General features: G+C 42.2%; 1 protein-coding gene across 2 annotated transcripts in view; it reads left to right on the forward strand.

The window, feature by feature from the left end:
* Positions 1-737: 737 nt before the first annotated feature.
* The window catches only part of ADAMTS20 (ADAM metallopeptidase with thrombospondin type 1 motif 20), a 218,532-nt gene continuing 201,064 nt past the window's right edge, over positions 738-18,205 (forward strand). For both annotated transcript variants that reach the window (XM_019960760.2, XM_019960761.2), the window contains exons 1-2: positions 738-1,160; positions 1,738-2,099. In XM_019960760.2, the coding sequence (XP_019816319.2) occupies positions 1,070-1,160; positions 1,738-2,099 (453 nt within the window). In that variant the 5' untranslated portion in view covers positions 738-1,069. The remainder of the gene's footprint in view (positions 1,161-1,737; positions 2,100-18,205) is intronic.

Raw genomic sequence — 18,205 nt, forward strand, 5'->3', positions numbered from 1 at the left:
AATGGCCCACAGACAGGGGTAGATCCAAATTTTGTGGTGGCTGATATTTACATAATTTGGCGAGGCCCTTTATGCAAAATTAGGTACAAAAAATGAACATTGAAATGAAAAAAAATACGATGACTACTCTAACTTTGGAGACTGCGCTTCTTTTTTGTTGTTGTTGAATTTCTTTAGGTGATTGTCAGAAATTCTCCCCCAGGAGTTTGTTGATTGCACCTTTGCTTTCCACTCTAGTACTGAAACTCTCAACAACTCCTCGGGTGCACAAGGGACCCTGCAAATGAGCCCTGGCCATTAAGCATCATTGGTAGCATCCTCTGCCTATAAGATTTTCCCGCTGTCGTTTACTTTATCTTGTTTGAGAAACCAAACATTACCGTGAAGCATAAATAACAGAAACTTTTCATCTGATGCTTGCCATTTCATTGTAAGAACTAAAACCTCACATACCTATCCCCTATCTGGACCTCGGCCGCTCAACTTGAGTCCTAGGTTTTACGGGTACCTGGATGGTGTCCAATTGGGCCTCGGGCGACTCACCACGCTGCACGCCCACAGCGGGAGCCCTCAGGGACCTCACTCCGCGTGCGGCTGGCAGCTGGGGGCGGGACGCTTGCTGGAGGGCGAGCCCAGGCCGCGCCTCCCGCTGATTGGCCCGGCGCGGCCCCTGGGGGCGGGCTCTCCCCCGCGCTAGCCCGGCCCCGGGTGGCTATCTTGGCACCGTTCCTGCTAGGTCGGCTTGCTTCCTCGCGCTGGGCTGGACTGGTGTAGAGGGCTTCTGAGGGCGGTGCGGGCGCAGAAAGCGAAGCGAGGCTGCCGAGAGCGAGCCGGGGGCTGCGGGGCTGCAGTGAGATGAAGCAGCGGCTCAGGGAGCGAAGACTGGCAGTGTGGCGCGACGGGCCGGCCGGGGGCCGAGGCTGCTGCTCCGGAGGCTGCTGAGTCGCCGCGGCGGCCGGCGCGGAGAGCGACAGGCGAGAGGCAGGAAAGGCAGCGGAGCGCTGGGAAGCCGGCGGGGCGGCGGGCGGCTCGAGTTGGCCTCCCCGGTCGGGATCCCCACTGTGGAACCATGCGGGTGGTCAAGTGGCTGACGGGGCTGCTCTACCAGCTCTCGCTCTTCATCACCAGGTCTTGGGAAGTTCACTTCCACCCCAGGCAGGGTAAGGTCACCGCGGGGCGACTTCAGGAGCGAGGTGGGGCGCGGGCCAGAGGGGTTGGGAGGACGGAGGCGGGGGAGCGACTCTGTCCTTTCGGGGACCGTAGCCCTGCCGGGGGTCTCGGGACTCCGGGATCCGTCAGCCCGAAGCATCCCCGGAGGTTGCGGCTATGCTGGGTTTCTAGGAATCGCGCGCGCAGGGACCACGTCTCCCTTCGGGGACCACGCGGCGGGGGCGCGAGGGGCAGGATGGCGAGGGCGCCAGCGGGCACGAGTTGGCGGCCACAGGGAGGAGAAGAGGAACGCGGGAAGGAGGTGGCTGCTGAGGACCCTGAATGTCAGAGTCCCTGCTTGGGGAGGGTGGAGAGAATCGGGGGTGTGGGAAAGCAGGCAGGCACACTCACAGAGCGCACGTGTGTGTATGCGCGCGCGCTGGCCAGCGTGTGTCCATTTGTCGCGCCCGGCCGGGGATATGGGGACCTGGGGCCTCGGCCCTTTGGAAAGGAAGTCTGGTTGATGGAGTTCGAGGCTGGGAAGTTGGAAACGGGTGGGGCTCAATGGCCGTATCGCTGTGATTGCAGAAGCCTTAGTGAGGACACTGGCCTCCTACGAAGTGGTGACCCCCGCGCGGGTCAATGAGTTCGGCGAAGTATTCCCACAGAGCCACCACTTCAGCCGGAGGAAGCGCAGCTCGGAGACTCTGGAGCCCACACCGTTCAGAACCCACTACCGAATCCGCGCCTACGGGCAGCTCTTCCAGCTGAACCTGAGCGCCGACGCGGCCTTCCTGGCTGCGGGATACACCGAGGTGCACTTAGGCACTTCTGCGCACCCGGCGGAGGAGCGCAGCGCGGCGCCCCCAGACTTACGCCACTGCTTCTACCGCGGCCAGGTCAATGCTCGCGAGGATCACACAGCCGTCTTCAGCCTCTGTGGAGGCTTGGTAAGTTCCCTTCGGTCCCTTAGCGTTTTCTTGGGATCCAGTTCAGTAAGCCGGGTATTGGCTTTTCCTGAGTGCGCGGTTGGGGGACCCAAGCGATCAGAGTGCGCCACCAGAGGGGTTAACACCTAGACGAATCCAAGCCAGAGGCCACTCCTTCCTGCAGGGGGAGAGGGGTGTAGAGGATCAGCCTGTCCCTCCCTGCTGGGCAAAACTGACCCTCTTTTGCAAAGCTGTGAGAAAAAGTGTCAGATGCTGAGCTAGTTGGGGAGGCAGGCAGGGCTCTTTGCCCTTACGTGAAGTGCGGTTTCCAGCAGGAGGGCAGGCTCTTTCACTTACACATCTATGCTAGACTCTGTTGAGGTCAACACCTCTGAATTTACTTAAATATGTTCTTCGAATGAAGAGTGATAGAAGAAAAAGAGAATGAATATAGGGTTTGAAAAGAGTTTTGTGTTTTTTTTGGCTAGTGTGGGGATAATCGTTAATCTGTGAATTACAGGATAGGGAAAAGGTTGAATGTGTCTGTTTAAAATGTTCACTTAAAAATGTAGAGCATCTACAAAGATCTGGTGCCAGCAAATGAGAAATGATTATCAGAATGACAAGAGTAAAAGCTGTGGATTTTCTAAAAATCTCATTGTAGAGAGAGGAAATAAAGGATTCTGTGTTTTATTTGTTTTTCTCCTTCTAAAACAGAGGTTCTAAACCTTCTTTTTTTTTCCCCATCAACTTTTTCAGCATTCTAGGGGAAACTCAGGACCTCCTGTCAGCATAATTTTACCGTGCAAAATAGCATACATGTTCTTTAATTGGCTTTCTTTTAAATACTAACAATAATCAAAATGTTATAAGTATATAATTTGTGATGTCATAATACTTCCTTATTTATTAATGCATTAAATAATATCTGTTGGGGAGAAGACTACTTATATACTTTTGTGGTGGTAATGAGAATAAATAATCCAGATAGTTTCATATTGCATTATGTTAGTGTTGAAGTAGCTATTTTGGGGCTTCCCTGGTGGCTCAGTGGTAAAGATTCCACCTCCAATACAAGAGACACAGGAGATGAGGGTTCGATCCTTGGGTTGGAAAGATTCCCTGGAGAAGGGCATGGCAACCCACTCCAGTATTCTTGCCTGGAGAATCCATGGACAGAGGAGCCTGGAGGACTATAGTCCATGAGGTTACAAAGGGTCAGACACGTCTGAAGCAACTGAGCACGAATGCACAACTATTCTTTTGTTGCTAACAAAGTCACAATGACTGTAGTTTTACCTGCAATCATAATTGAAGGGAATGTTAGGTATCAGAGGTTAGGGAAAATAAAGATGTAACACTTTTCTATTCAAGTTCACAGAACCTGTAGTTGTGAATGCTTAATGTTAAAAAACTTACTTCATGTAAGTTAGTGTTCAAGAAGAGGACACTAATAATTTGGCTACAGGATTCTCTCCAAGTATTCTGGCTTTCGTTGGTCAAAATTTAGAAGAGTTTCAGAACATCAACATTATTTATTTTTTGATGAAGTAGAAAATTGATAACAGTTCCCTCTAGGCAAAATATAATACTTCCTTCCAGGGTAATTGATGTAAGATGTCTTTCTGGGTGTGAGTATTGGTCATTACTAAGTAGATTTGGAATGTCTCTTTGTTCTTTTCCCTGCTATTATCTTAGTATATATATCAAGATATTACATATATATATCAATATATTTATATATATATAAAATTATTATTTTGATTTATACATACAAGGAATGCCTTGGACAATTTTCTTTCCTGCTATAGATAAATATAAAATTCAACATCAGAATGGCAGAAACATGCTAATATTTACACAGTCATCTACACATAAAAGGAAAGAAAAATATTCTCTTTTCTAGAAACTTTCAAAATGTTTAGTTTGTCTGGACAATTCTAGATTTACTACCACAAATTTGCCACGGTCAATATGTTTTCTTGATTTAGTATTTAAGGCATGGAAAAAAGTCCAGATGGGAAACGTTGTTAGGAATGATGTTTCTGCTCATGTTGATTCATAATGTTGGTGTAGTTCAAATTATTTTTCAGCATCTCCTTTTTGAAAATGTTTTTAAGTCTTAACATAAGTTCATCCTTTCCTATCACTTCATCAATTTGGACATAGTTGTCTATTTATCCTGCGTTATTAATTTGATTTATGTATGTACTTTGCTTTTGATAGACTTATTGATATTATCAGAGTTTAATTTGATTTAACATTTAAAAACATATTTTTCATACCTACGTAACTCAGCTTTATCTCACTTTCTTTGTATGTGTAAGTCTGTGTTGAAGACATCAGTCATGGCAGAGATAGAAAATTTCCAGTAACACAGCAAATAACTAGAGGTACCAGGATCTAAAATTCTTTTGGAAGTGTGATGAGGACCAATTATAAGTCTGAATCACTAATGATATTAGTGACATTTCTTTGATTTTTTTCACTTATGATATTAGTACTAGAGCAGATATTAGCTATTATTTTGGGCTTCCCTTGTGGCTCAGCTGGTATAGAATCCACCTGCAATGTGAGAGACTGAGGTTCAGTCCCTGGGTTGGGAAGATCCCCTGGAGAATGGAAAGGCTACCCACTCCAATATTCTGGCCCGGAGAATTCCACACACTGTATAGCCCATGGCGTAACAAAGAGTCAGACACGACGCCTGAGCAGCTTTCACTTTATGATTGTTTTATTTCTACTTCGACTCTCTCCTTAGCACTCTTTAGAATAATAGTTCCATCAGGTGGCAGAATTTCTGGTAGGCTTTAGAGTCCGTTTGTTGTAACACCAGATTTCTTTTTTTAATCTCAGATTAGTCTTTAGATCCAGATAAAGTTGCATTACCCACAACCTGAACCAGCTGAGTTTTTGCAGATCCACCTTGATGCAATGCCCAGGTTGTCAGTAATGCTCACCTACAGCCCTGGTCCTGCTTGTTTCTCAGATCATCTTTGTGACTTTGTATATGTGCTGCTGTAATGATCCAGCTTTGATCTCTGTCAGTCTATTAATAGCTAAATTTGAGATTTACTGAAGGATATTTAGAGCAAGTCTTACTGAGGTTCTCTTTTTCTGGTTGCTCCTTGCTTTTAGTTTTGCTTTTAATCATGAGTATATGTTATACTTAGTTAAATGGTTTTCCCAAATATCTTGAATGAGTGTGAGACTTCCTAATTTTTCTTTTTTCCGTTAATGTTCATTATCTTGAACATTGCTGGATTCAGGCAAATGTTGACCATTGATGAAAATGACCTCATACAGGGCCATAAAGTGTTCTGAGGCCTTTGTATTGCTTGAGAGGAGGGTGGGGAAATCATATTGTCCTCCAGTTCCTCTGGCCTCCAGTGTCTTTTGTACCTTGGTCTCTCTGCATTTTTCTGGCACCAGCAGCTATATTCTGAGCCTGATGGCTTTTCTTTGTTCAGTTGGATTTCACTGACTCATTTCCTCCTGGGTTCTCTCTAGTGCTGTGTGTCCCTCTGAGTTCTGGCTGCAACACCTGTTTGATTTCTTGTCTGCCCGATGCATTGTGCAGCCCTCGACACAGGGTCACTTAACTCCTGTGCAGTGCTGTCCCCATGTAAGGTGGTTTGGTGATGCCATTGGTAATCTTCCAGACCCCACTAAGGTTCTGAGACCCTCCAGGGCATGGGGACTTGATTGTTCCCCTTGCCAGACTCTGCCCTGCCTCTTAGTTCAGTGTGTGTGTGAGAGGGCCTTGCAGAGAGAAATCCCTTCCTTGAATCCTGTGTAGCACGCTGAAGCACTTATCTTGGCAGTCCCCCTAGACCATCTAACTCGCCTTCTGCTTCCAGACCTTAACCCCCAGTGAAAGAGTCAGCGCACACACCTCCTTCCAACTGTTTCCTTTGCACCCATCCTTCTTTTCTTCCTGGAATCCACTAAGTTCTCCTTTCATGTCTCATTCACTTGACTTGTTCCCCTTCCATCTTCTCACTTGAAGTAGCATCTGTCCTTCCTTTCTCTGGTGGCTGCTGAGGAACTTGACTTTTAGAGGAAGGGAATAAAAAACAAATTACTATTTTCCAAACATCTCTGAGCATACAGCCTTTAAAAAAATTGACACCGTAACATATTTATTGATTCCTTTTAGTTGCTAGTGTTGCAACTCAGATATATAAACTAAAGCTTTCTTTTAATTTCTATTCAGCTATATTTTCCCTACTTCTGGAAGTCTTAGGTTTTACATGTTTTTCTCTTTCACTAAACCACTGAACCATAACTTGTATTGTTTAGTTTTCTTAAGTGTTTTAAGACACTTTAAGTGTCTTAAGAACCAGAAGGGGCTATGAGTCTGCCAGAAATTTTCTTTGTTTCATGTGGGTATAACTTTTGCTTTTCTAACCTTCCCTTCCCTGTAATTTTTCTTTCTAATAAGTATTTATCACATGCTCAAACATTTCTGATTATTTTTATGTTTCTAAAATCTATAGTAGATATGAAAATACAGCCAAATCATAAAGTTACCTATAAGCAATATAATGGCTAATCAAACTCTGTTTTTAGTTCATTGATTAAGTCACAGACTATATAGTTATCAGGCCTTAATACCCCTAGATTCAACTACAGACTTTTTTTTATGGTCATATTATCTATCTTCTCATAATGTTGATAGACAGTTGCCAAAGTAGAGGTCAGTATTCCATAAGATATAATATTGGGGGCATATCCTTGTCAGGATGGCATGTGTAAATTGTACAGAGACATTCCCGACAACCCCTGTCTCTCAGCTCTCTTACATTACCTGGTGGGTTCCCTTCTTCCAAAGGCCCTCAGGGACTAACCCGACTGCCTAGACAATTAACTTCACTGTTTCTTGGTGGGATTTGAAGCAATGCAGTCTTTTTGGTTGAAAGAAACAGTTTCCAGATGTCATAAAACCAGACGTTGCATCTGGCTTTTACAGTATTCTCACGGAGTAGCTTGCAGTGTCTGTGTGCACTTTTTTGAAGTTTCTCATGTGAACCATTCTGCAGCATGTCAGACACTAATGCCCTCTGATGACTGATTATTGAGGTGCTCTAGTAACTCCTTGTTCAGACAGGAAATAACTGCATGGAAACCATCAATAGTGTCTTTACTGTTTTTTTGTCTTCTTGTAAAACTTTTATTTTCTAAACTTTCTATTTGCTCAGAAGTCCTATAGCCTTCGATCATTACACATGCTAGTCTGTATTTTTTGTTGGTAAAATTCACAAGGACCCCTTTTATTTATTCCCATACTCAGTTAAATAAACAACACTAGGGAGACTTTCTTATGCCTCCGCCTTTAACACTGTAGTGTTAGCCTAGGTCCTCAGATGGCAAGGTGGGGTTAACTGTGCAAAGAGTTTATTTAGGGGAAGTGTCTGTGTTAGAGAAAAGGAGAGAGCAGTGGAGTCTGAAACCGGTGCAGAGAGGATGACAGTGTTGAGTAGAAGTACCCCAGGCTGCAGGGCAGTCTAAGCAAGGTTCCGCAAAACTCCCCCTCAAAACTGTTTGTCCTTCAGAGGAATCCCTTGCCTCCTGAGAGAAAGTTTCCTCTTCATAGCCAGGCCACACTTGGTTACTGACTGAGTGGTGCATGGGAGATACTGCTGGGGCACGAGCACGATGGATTTCAAAGCCTACTGTGGGAGTCCTTAGCTAATTATGCTCAGCCTTCTCAGGGCCACCACACAGTGACGTCAGGCACACACACACACACGCATACACACATCCATTCAATGAAATAGTCTGTTAAATGCTGTTAACGGAGGAGTACAAGAAGTGCTGGGTGAACTTTGAGAAGGCTGCAAGTAAGAGTGTTATGACACCTAGGCTGTAGGAGGCTTCTCAGTTGGACTTTGAGGGATGATTAACCACTTGGGGATGTGAAAATTCAAGGGCTTTTTGTGGGTCTCAGGTGCTGAAGCGTAGAGTGGCTTGTGGAGTAAGGGAGAAAATTAAGGTTAAGTTCAGATTAAGGCTTGAAATGTATTATGAGAGAGTGAGGGCTTAACCTGTAGGTGGTATACGAGTCCGATGTGTTAGGAGTGGTCTCCCCTTATGCACGTTGTGCAGGGGCAGAGGAGGCGCTGAGAAGACCACCGGTGTGGAAGGACGACCCCTGTACGGGTAGGGGAGGGGAGCCGCTGGAAGTGATGTGGTTCCAGTGGCAAGAGGAGTGGGTCCCTGTGGGCACTGCACATGGAGAACAGTGTTTCTCAATTGGGGCAGTTTTGTCCCCTAGAGAACACTGGCAGTGTCCAGGGAAACTTTTGGTGTCACAGCTGTGCAGGGGCCAGGGCAAGCTAGTGGCATCCAGTGCGTAGAGGCCAGGTATGTTGCCAAACATCCCATGATGCCCAGAGCAATGAAGCATACCAAAATGTCAATGGTGCTGGAGTTATGCAACCTTGTAGGGGACCTGTTAGAATTTTGGACCAGAAGAGCAGTCAAAATATGGTTCTAATGACTCATGACTTAAATGACTGAGTGATCCTGTAGCCATTAACCAAGAAAGTCAATACCAGGAGGAGGTGGCAAGAAAGAGATACTTATTCTAGAAATATTTGTTTGATTTTACCACAGATATATTTTAATCTTCAGAAGGATTTGAGTTCATATTTACTCTTCTCTTTGTCTAGAATGTCCTTTTCCTAAAACTCCTACTCATCTTACTAGAGCCATCCTGAGCCTTCCTTTCTTTCTTTCTGATCTTCTCTAGGAAGAACTGACCAGGCCTACCTTCATTCCACCACCAGACTTTATATACATCATATATGGAATTGTGGTCATTTGTCCACATTTCTGTCATTTATAGATTTTAAGTAAGAGAATGATAGTCCTGTTTACTTTAGTACCCAGTATAGCATATAGAAATGTTCAGTACTTGAATGAGTGATCTAAAGCAACTTTTATGTATATGTTCCAGGTAATTAGGTTAACTCTTTTCTGGAATTCAGTGCAAGAAAATTATTTTATCAATTTTATCAATTTTGAAATACTTGGACATATTTAAAATTTTTTTTCATATAGATTGAATATTTTTCAGATGTCCAAGTTAGTTGTGTTCCATTTATTACTTCATTTATATGACTTACAGAAGGAAATGGCAAACCACTCCAGTATCTTTGCCTGGAAAATCCCATGGACAGAGGAGCCTGATGGGTTGCAGTCCACGGGGTCACAAAGAGTCAGGCTTGACTGAAAGACTAACACTTATATGGGCTTACACTGAACCTTTGTTACTTGTGGCTGTATTTCTGTTTATCTTGTAACTGCTGTTTCCCATAAAATAATGTTAATTAAGCTGTCCGTTTCATACTAATATTTAGAGGAAGAAATAGATCATTCTTTCAACTGATCCTTATCAGTTCTTATGTACCAGCCACTGTTATATATGACATACAGTCCTGTCCTTATTACAACAGCAGTAAATCTATTAATTAAAAATATTCATGAGTTACATAAATGCTTTATTACCATAGTAACAGAATTGGAAAGGCATACCTAACCTCTTGACTCCCTCAGTCCAAAGGTGACACACACCACTTCTATCTACATTTTGTTGATGAAAACTTGTTGCCTGGCTCTGCCTAGATGTCAGGGGTTAGAAAATGAGGGACGGTGCTATGCCCATGAGGAAGAGAGGACAGTACATTCTGGTGATCACCAACACTTTTCACTGTAGGCTCTTTTTCTGTTCACCAAGTATACCTTTGCTTTTCTCTTCTTACACTTCAAACATATTTATATTGTATATAAGGAGACAAGCCTTCAGGGGCACTGTTTCTGCTCATGTGCAGGATCTCTGGGTAATGCACAGTCTTCGCCATAAAGTTCAGATGTGGCTCCTTGTGGTTTAGCTATTACTGAATTAAAAGGTAAATTATCTGCACCACCCCCAACCCAATATACAACATGGCTGTAATTCAAATTTTAACTTCCTACAGAATGTTGGGGTAGTTCTGAGGGTCTGTAGATTATTCTACAATGAAAGTGTCCAGGGCTTCTTTAGTCTAGGCTTATGTATCTTGGAAAATGTAATCTCGAAAACCCAGTTGACTTCTGATGGGAAGTCAAGTTTTGGTAATTGTTTCAAATTAGTTTCCTGTGACAGTTACCAAAGCTGAAAGGCATTTACATTAAATCCGTGAATTCCAAGACTCTTCTATGAAGAGAAGCAAAATATTGAATTCTCATCTTCGGTAAACCAAATTCCAACTGTATTAAAGTATTGACAGAATAAACTTCCTGTATATTATAATCATTAGAGAAAAATGTAAAGGGAGACATAACGAGTGATAAAGATGCTATTTGCTTAATAATTGAAGAGTACCATATGTCAGAATAATTGTAAATAAATTGAAAATTTAAAGTGAAACTAGGAAAATATATGCTGTAAATATGACAGATGGTCTGGCAGGTTTATGATATGTGTCCTTCTAGCTGTTTTATATACATAATACTTACATATAAATCTTTGTTAAGTAATACTGCTTTATAATGTTTTGACACTAGATCATGAGCATTTTTTCATTATACATCTATGGAGTAGTTCTTAGTCATTTCTTATTGTTTTAAATTTATAATTTGTTATAATGGCTTTAGGCCTTATGTCTTCACAGATATTTTAGTAAGAGGTTGGGAGAGACTTTTCTGAGGACCACTACCCAGACTCCACAAGAATATGGCCATTTCTTTGACAGTTCTCTCCACTTCTAGTGAGTCCACGTGACTTCAAACACATCTCAGTTCCTCCAGGAAAAAGAAATGTTACAGAATTTACTCCTTGTTAGTGATGTCTCTGGGACACTGTTTATATAGCTGAGTCATTTGGCTGCATAAATCTTAGGTAGATGGATCCACAGTCTGTTTTATATTCTTAATCCTTATGGGTCAGGACGTGGTGAGAGATTGTCTTTTTTGGTGAGTATCAGCAGTGTTTCCTCTCATGTTCACACTGGAGATCTGGAGTTGTCCTGTGGAGTGGGGAATAAAGAATGTTACCGGCAAACTAGCCAATCTGATCACATGGACCAGAGCCTCGTCTAACTCAATGAAAGTAGGCCAACAGTGTGGGGCCACCCAAGACAGACGGGTCATGGTGGAGAGGTCTGACAGAATGTGGTCCCCTGGAGAAGGGAATGGCAAACCACTTCAGTATTCTTGCCTTGAGAACCCCATGAACAGTATGAAAAGGCAAAAAGATAGGATACTAAAAGATGAACTCTCCAGGTCGATATGTGCCCAATATGCTACTGGAGATCAGTGCAGAAATAACTTCAGAAAGAATGAAGGGATGGAGCCAAAGCAAAAACAACACCCAGTTGTGGATGTGACTGGTGATAGAAGCAAGGTCCAATGCTGTAAAGAGCAATATTGCATAGGAACCTGGAATGTCAGGTCCATGAATCAAGGCAAACTGGAAGTGGTCAAATAGGAGATGGCAAGACTGAACGTCGACATTCTAAGAATCAGTGAACTAAAATGGACTGTAATGGGTGAATTTAACTCAGATGACCATTATATCTACCACTGTTGGCAGGAGTCCCTTAGAAGAAATGGAGTAGCCATCAGAGTCAACAAAAGAGTCTGAAATGCAGTATTTGGATGCAATCTGAAAAACGAAAGAATGATCTCTGTTCATTTCCAAGGCAAACCATTCAATATCATGGTAATCCAAGTCTATGCCCCAACCAGTAACACTGAAGAAGCTGAAGTTGAATGGTTCTATGAAGACCTACAAGACCTTTTAGAACTAAAACCCAAAAAAGATTTCCTTTCATTACAGGGGACTGGAATGCAAAAGTAGGAAGTCAAGAAACACCTGGAGTAACAGGCAAATTTGGCCTTGGAGTACAGAATGAAGCAGGGCAAAGGCTAACAGAGTTTTGCCAAGAGAACGCATGGGTCATAGAAAATACCCTATTCCAACAACACAAAAGAAGACTCTATACATGAACATCACCAGATGGCCAACACTGAAATCAGATTGATTATATTCTTTGCAGCCAAAGATGGAGAAGCTCTATACAGTCAGCAAAAACAAGACTGGGAGTGGACTGTGGCTCAGATCATGAATTCCTTATTGCCAAATTCAGACTTAAATTGAAGAAAGTGGGGAAAACCACTAAACCATTCAGGTATGATCTAAATCAAATCCCTTATGATTATAGAATGGAAGTGAGAAATGGATTTAAGGGACTAGATCTGATAGACAGAGTGCCTGATGAACTATGGACAGAGGTTTGTGACATTGTACAGGAGACAGGGATCAAGACCATCCCCAAGAAAAAGAAATGCAAAAAAGCAAAATGGCTGTCTGAGGAGGCCTTACGAATAGCTGTGAAAGAAGAGAAGTGAAAAGCAAAGGAGAAAAGGAAAGATATACGCATTTGAATGCAGAGTTCCAAAGAATAGCAAGAAGAGATAAGATAGCCTTCCTCGGCAATCAATGCAAAGAAATAGAGGAAAACAATAGATTGGGAAAGACTTGAGATCTCTTCAAGAAAATTAGAAATACCAAGGGAACATTTCATGCAAAGATGGGCTCAATAAAGGACAGAAATGGTATGGACCTCACAGAAGCAGAAGATTTTAAGAAGAGGTGGCAAGAATACATAGAACTGTACAAAAAAGATTTTAATGACCCAATTAATCACGACAGTGTGATCACTGACCTAGAGCCAGACATCCTGGAATGTGAAGTCAAGTGGGCCTTAGAAAGCATCACTATGAACAAAGCTAGTGGAGGTGATGGAATTCCAGTTGAACTATTTCAAATCCTAAAAGATGATGCTGTGAAAGTGCTGCACTCAATATGTCAGCTAATTTGGAAAACTCTGCAGTGGTCACAGGACTGGAAAAGGTCAGTTTTCACTCCAATCCCTAAGAAAGGCAATGCCAAAGAATACTCAAACTACCACACAATTGCACTAATCTCACACGCTAGTAAAGTAATGCTCAAAATTCTCCAAGCCAGGCTTCAGCAATATGTGAACTGTGAACCTCCAGATGTTCAAGCTGGTTTTAGAAAAGGCAGAGGAACCAGAGATCAAATTGCCAACATCCGCTGGATCATCAAAAAAGCAAGAGAGTTCCATAAAAACATCTATTTCTGCTTTATTGACAAAGCCTTTGACTTTTTGGCTTTGACAAAGCCAAAGCCTTTGACTGTGTGACTCACAATAAACTGTGGAAAATTCTGAAAGAGATGGGAGTACCAGACCACCTGACCTGCCTCTTGAGAAACCTGTTTACAGGTCAGGAAGCAACAGTTCGAACTGGACATGGAACAACAGACTGGTTCCAAACAGGAAAAGGAGTATGTCAAGGCTGTATATTGTCACCCTGTTTTAACTTATATGCATAGTGCATCATGAGAAACGCTGGGCTGGATGAAGCACAAGCTGGAATCAAGATTGCCTGGAGAAATATCAATAACCTCAGATATGCAGATGACACCACCCTTATGGCAGAAAGTGAAGAGGAACTCAAAAGCCTCTTGATGAAAGTGAAAGAGGAGAGTGAAAAAGTTGGCTTAAAGCTCAACATTCAGAAAACAAAGATCACGGCATCTGGTCCCATCAGATCAGATCAGATCAGATCAGTCACTCAGTTGTGTCCAACTCTTTGCGACCCCATGAGTTGCAGCACTCCAGGCCTCCCTGTCCATCACCAACTCCCAGAGTTCACCCAGACTCACATCCATCGAGTCAGTGATGCCATCCAGCCATCTCATCCTCTGTCGTCCCCTTCTCCTCCTGCCCCCAATCCCTCCCAGCATCAGAGTCTTTTCCAATGAGTCAGCTCTTCGCATGAGGTGGCCAAAGTACTGGAGTTTCAGCTTTAGCATCATTCCTTCCAAAGAAATCCCAGGGCTGATCTCCTTCAGAATGGACTGGTTGGATCTCCTTGCAGTCCAAGGGACTCTCAAGAGTCTTCTCCAACACCACAGTTCAAAAGCATCAATTCTTCAGCACTCAGCCTTCTTCACAGTCCAACTCTCACATCCATACATGACCACAGGAAAAACCATAGCCTTGACTAGATGAACCTTTGTTGGCAAAGTAATGTCTCTGCTTTTGAAAATGCTATCTAGGTTGGTCATAACTTTCCTTCCAAGGAGTAAGCGTCTTTTAATTTCATGGCTGCAGTCACCATCTGTAGTGATTTTGGAGCCCAGAAAAATAAAGTCTGACACTGTTTCCACTGTTTCCCCATCTATTTCCCATGAAGTGGTGGGACCGGATGCCATGATCTTCGTTTTCTGAATGTTGAGCTTTAGGCCAACTTTTTCACTCTCCAGTTTCACTTTCATCAAGAGGCTTTTGAGTTCCTCTTCACTTTCTGCCATAAGGGTGGTGTCATCTGCATATCTGAGGTTATTGATATTTCTCCAGGCAATCTTGATTCCAGCTTGTGTTTCTTCCAGTCCAGCGTTTCTCATGATGTACTCTGCATATAAGTTAAATAAACAGGGTGACAATATACAGCCTTGACGAACTCCTTTTCCTATTTGGAAGCAGTCTGTTGTTCCATGTCCAGTTCTAACTGTTGCTTCCTGACCTGCATGTAAATTTCTCAAGAGGCAGATCAGGTGGTCTGGTATTCCCATCTCTTGAAGAATTTCCCACAGTTTATTGTGATCCACACAGTCAAAGGCTTTGGCATAGTCAATAAAGCAGAACACTTCATGGCAAATAGATGGGGAAACAGTGGATACAAGTGGCTGCCTTTATTTTTCTGGGCTCCAAAATCACTGCAGATGGTGTTTGCAGCCATGAAATTAAAAGACACTTACTCCTTAGAAGGAAAGTTATGACCAACCTAGATGCATATTAAAAAGCAGACATTACTTTGCTGACAGGGGTAGGTCTAGTCAAGGCTATGGTTTTTCCAGTGGTCATGTATGGATATGAGAGTTGGACTTATAAAGAAAGCTGAGCACTAAAGAATTGATGCTTTTGAACTTTGGTGTTTGAGAAGACTTGAGAGTCCCTTGGACTGCAAGGAGATCCAACCAGTCCATCCTAAAGGAGATCAGTCCTAAGTGTTCATTGGAAGGACTGATATTGAAGCAAAATCTCCAGTGCTTTGGCCACCTGATGCAAAGAGCTGACTCATATAAAAAGACCCTGATGGTGGGAAAGATTGAGGGTAGGAGGAAAAGGAAATGACAGAGGATGAGATGATTTGATGGCATCACCGAATTAATGGACATGAGTTTGGGTAGGCTCTGTGAGTTGGTGATGGACAGGGAGTCCTGGTGTGCTGCAGTTCATGGGGTCGCAAAGAGTCTGACATGACTGAGCAACTGAACTGAACTGAACTGAACCAGAGGAGAGAGGACCCATCTTTTCAAAAACTTTGCAGTGAATCTCCTGCTTTAGGCTCCTGGGGCCAGTTACATGTTCTTCCTATCATCTGTTCATTTATTCAGTGTGTGCTTGTGTATAATACACCATTTCCTCGGCATGATTATTAGTGTAATAATGAGGAGCTGTCAGGGGAAAAATCCTTTTGCATTGAGTAGAGTGCCCTAAAATAAAGATAAAACTCAGAATTAATCTTTATCATCTTTTATTACATAACACATACTTTATTTAGAATAAAAAATAGTGGCTGTAACATTTGTGGTTTTAGTGGAGACTTTTCCATCCTGTGTCAAAATGTACTGACTTTCAAAACAGTTATTGACATTATTTTAACACACACTTTGCCTTTCTAAGGAAGTTAGGTGCTGGACCGTGCTACGTTTCTTCAGTCGTGTCTGACTCTTTGTGACCCTATGGCCTGTAGCCCTCCAGGCTCTTCTGTCCATGGGATTCTCCAGGGAAGAATACTGGAGTGGGTTGTCATGCCCTCTTCCAGGGGATCTTCCTGAGACCCAGGGATCAAACCCACGTCTCTTACGTCTCTTGCATTGACAGGTGGTTCTTTACCTCTAGTGCCACCTGGAAAGCCCAGTGACATCATTTTAACAGACATTGCCTTTCTAAGGAGGTTAGATAGATAGAATTATTTGTTTGTTTTATAAGTTGTGGAAATGAGGTTTGAGATATGAAGTGGCTTGCACAAGATTCCATGAGTGCAAAGCAAGGATTCAGACTTCCTTATTACAAATAGTGTCAAAGTGATTTTCATATGACTTAATAATTAAAGATTGAGAAACTAAACATTTTGACTTCATGATATTAATTACCAGTGTTTCAATCCTTAAATAAAAATCCGATTTTATTAATAGTTGGGAGGTATTTGTTACTAAAATATATTCTCAATATTGGCTCTAATTGTCTTGTTCAATAGTACTGCAATTTGAAGTAGTTCTGTAGTTGCCAATGTTAATGTGATTAGCTGTAAGTTTTTGGGAAAAGAGTCCAAATGGTTTATATTTTGTGCTTGTTTTTTACCCTTGAATAAAATCTGAGAATACATTATTGTTTGTGGCCACAGTACATGTGCTTGCCATGTTATTAGAAAAAAGTATGCATGAATGAATGTCACAATAGTGAAATAGAAACATTTTGGAAAAACAATTGTATGAAAATCCTCTAAACATATAATTTTAGCCTATGAGAGCAAATTAGAACTTACTGTATAATCACTTACTGACTTTCAAAACAGTGTGGCAAGTAGCAGATTATTGCTTCAAGAAATTTGGAACCCCTTGCTCAAGTGAAAGCTAATTATTCTGCTTTTAATAGTCATCAAAAGGAAGAGTTTGGAATTTGATTGGCATTTCTCATGAATCAAGTTGCAGTGACTCTCTGTACAGAGGCAGTTGCTAAAAATATGGCATGTTCTAAATATAATTCTATGAGCCACCTGTTCCAATGCCTTACCAGGTTCCTTTCCAAGTTAAAAAAAAAATAAGTGCTTCATTAGGAGCCTTTAGGCAAAGCTCTAATATTTTTATTATTTGTGCAGAAAGTCCTCTGCAGTGGAGTGGTTTATAGGAAAATTGTTGGAAGCAAAATACTTCTTTCACTGATAAATACAGGTAAACCCCTTTGAGGACAATTATTTTTTTCTTGAACTAATTCTTTTAAAACATGAAATTTTGTTGAAGAAAAGACTTTTGAGTTATAAAAGTATTATTATTAGCAGGGTAGTATTATAAGGTCTTTCCTAGTGGCCCAGTTGGTAAGGAAACAGCCCGCAATGCAGGAGACTGGGTTCAATCCCTGGGTTGGGAAGATCCCCTGGAGAAGGGAATGGCACCCCACTCCAGTATTCTTGCCTGGAGAATTCCATGGACAGAGGAGCCTGGTGGGCCACAGTCCCTGGGGTCGCTAAGAGTCGGACAAGACTCAGCAACTTCACTTTCACTTTTCACTTTCATGCATTGGAGAAGGAAACGGCAACCCACTCCAGTGTTCTTCTTGCCTGGAGAATGCCAGGGATGGGGGAGCCTGATGGGCCGCCATCTATGGGGTCGCACAGAGTCGGACACGACTGAAGTGACAGCCGCAGCAGCAGCAGCAGCAGCTGCATGACTCCAGGAGGTATTAATGGACTTGATACAACCATATTCACCTTTCATATGAGAATGAAAGTTGGACCTGTGTGTGGGTTTATTTGAACATTACCACTGAATATAAAAAAGTTTCCAAGATATGGATATTTTCAGCATTGCTTGGGAAAAATGTGACATTATTCAAAACATTTTTGGGATGAGTAACAAGCCTCCTCATGTCTATTTGTATCTTTTACCAGGATGCTATCACATTTTCCCTCCTCAGCATGCTTTTTAAAATAGGCAGAAAGTGATTTTTCATTATGGGTCCCTTTACTCAGGTTTCAAAAATAGTCTGTTACTTCTAAGTATAGTTAATTATTTTTCTGGGAAGGCAAAGAAAGCTAGAATTCTGGTATGGGTTGAAAATAAGTGATTTGTAGTTGTGTTTGAAAAAAAGCACTGGTAGAATGAATGAAATATGCTAGAATATAATATACTAAGAAGCATACATATAATATACTAAGAAAAGATATCTATATATCTTTTCTACTCTATAGAATGTCTATATATCTGATGAAATTTCCTTTATATTAAGCCTTTAAAATGTGTATTCCTAATATATTTGCACATTATG

The sequence above is a fragment of the Bos indicus genome, chromosome 5, assembly GCF_029378745.1.
Source record: "Bos indicus isolate NIAB-ARS_2022 breed Sahiwal x Tharparkar chromosome 5, NIAB-ARS_B.indTharparkar_mat_pri_1.0, whole genome shotgun sequence".
Lineage (NCBI taxonomy): Eukaryota > Metazoa > Chordata > Mammalia > Artiodactyla > Bovidae > Bos > Bos indicus.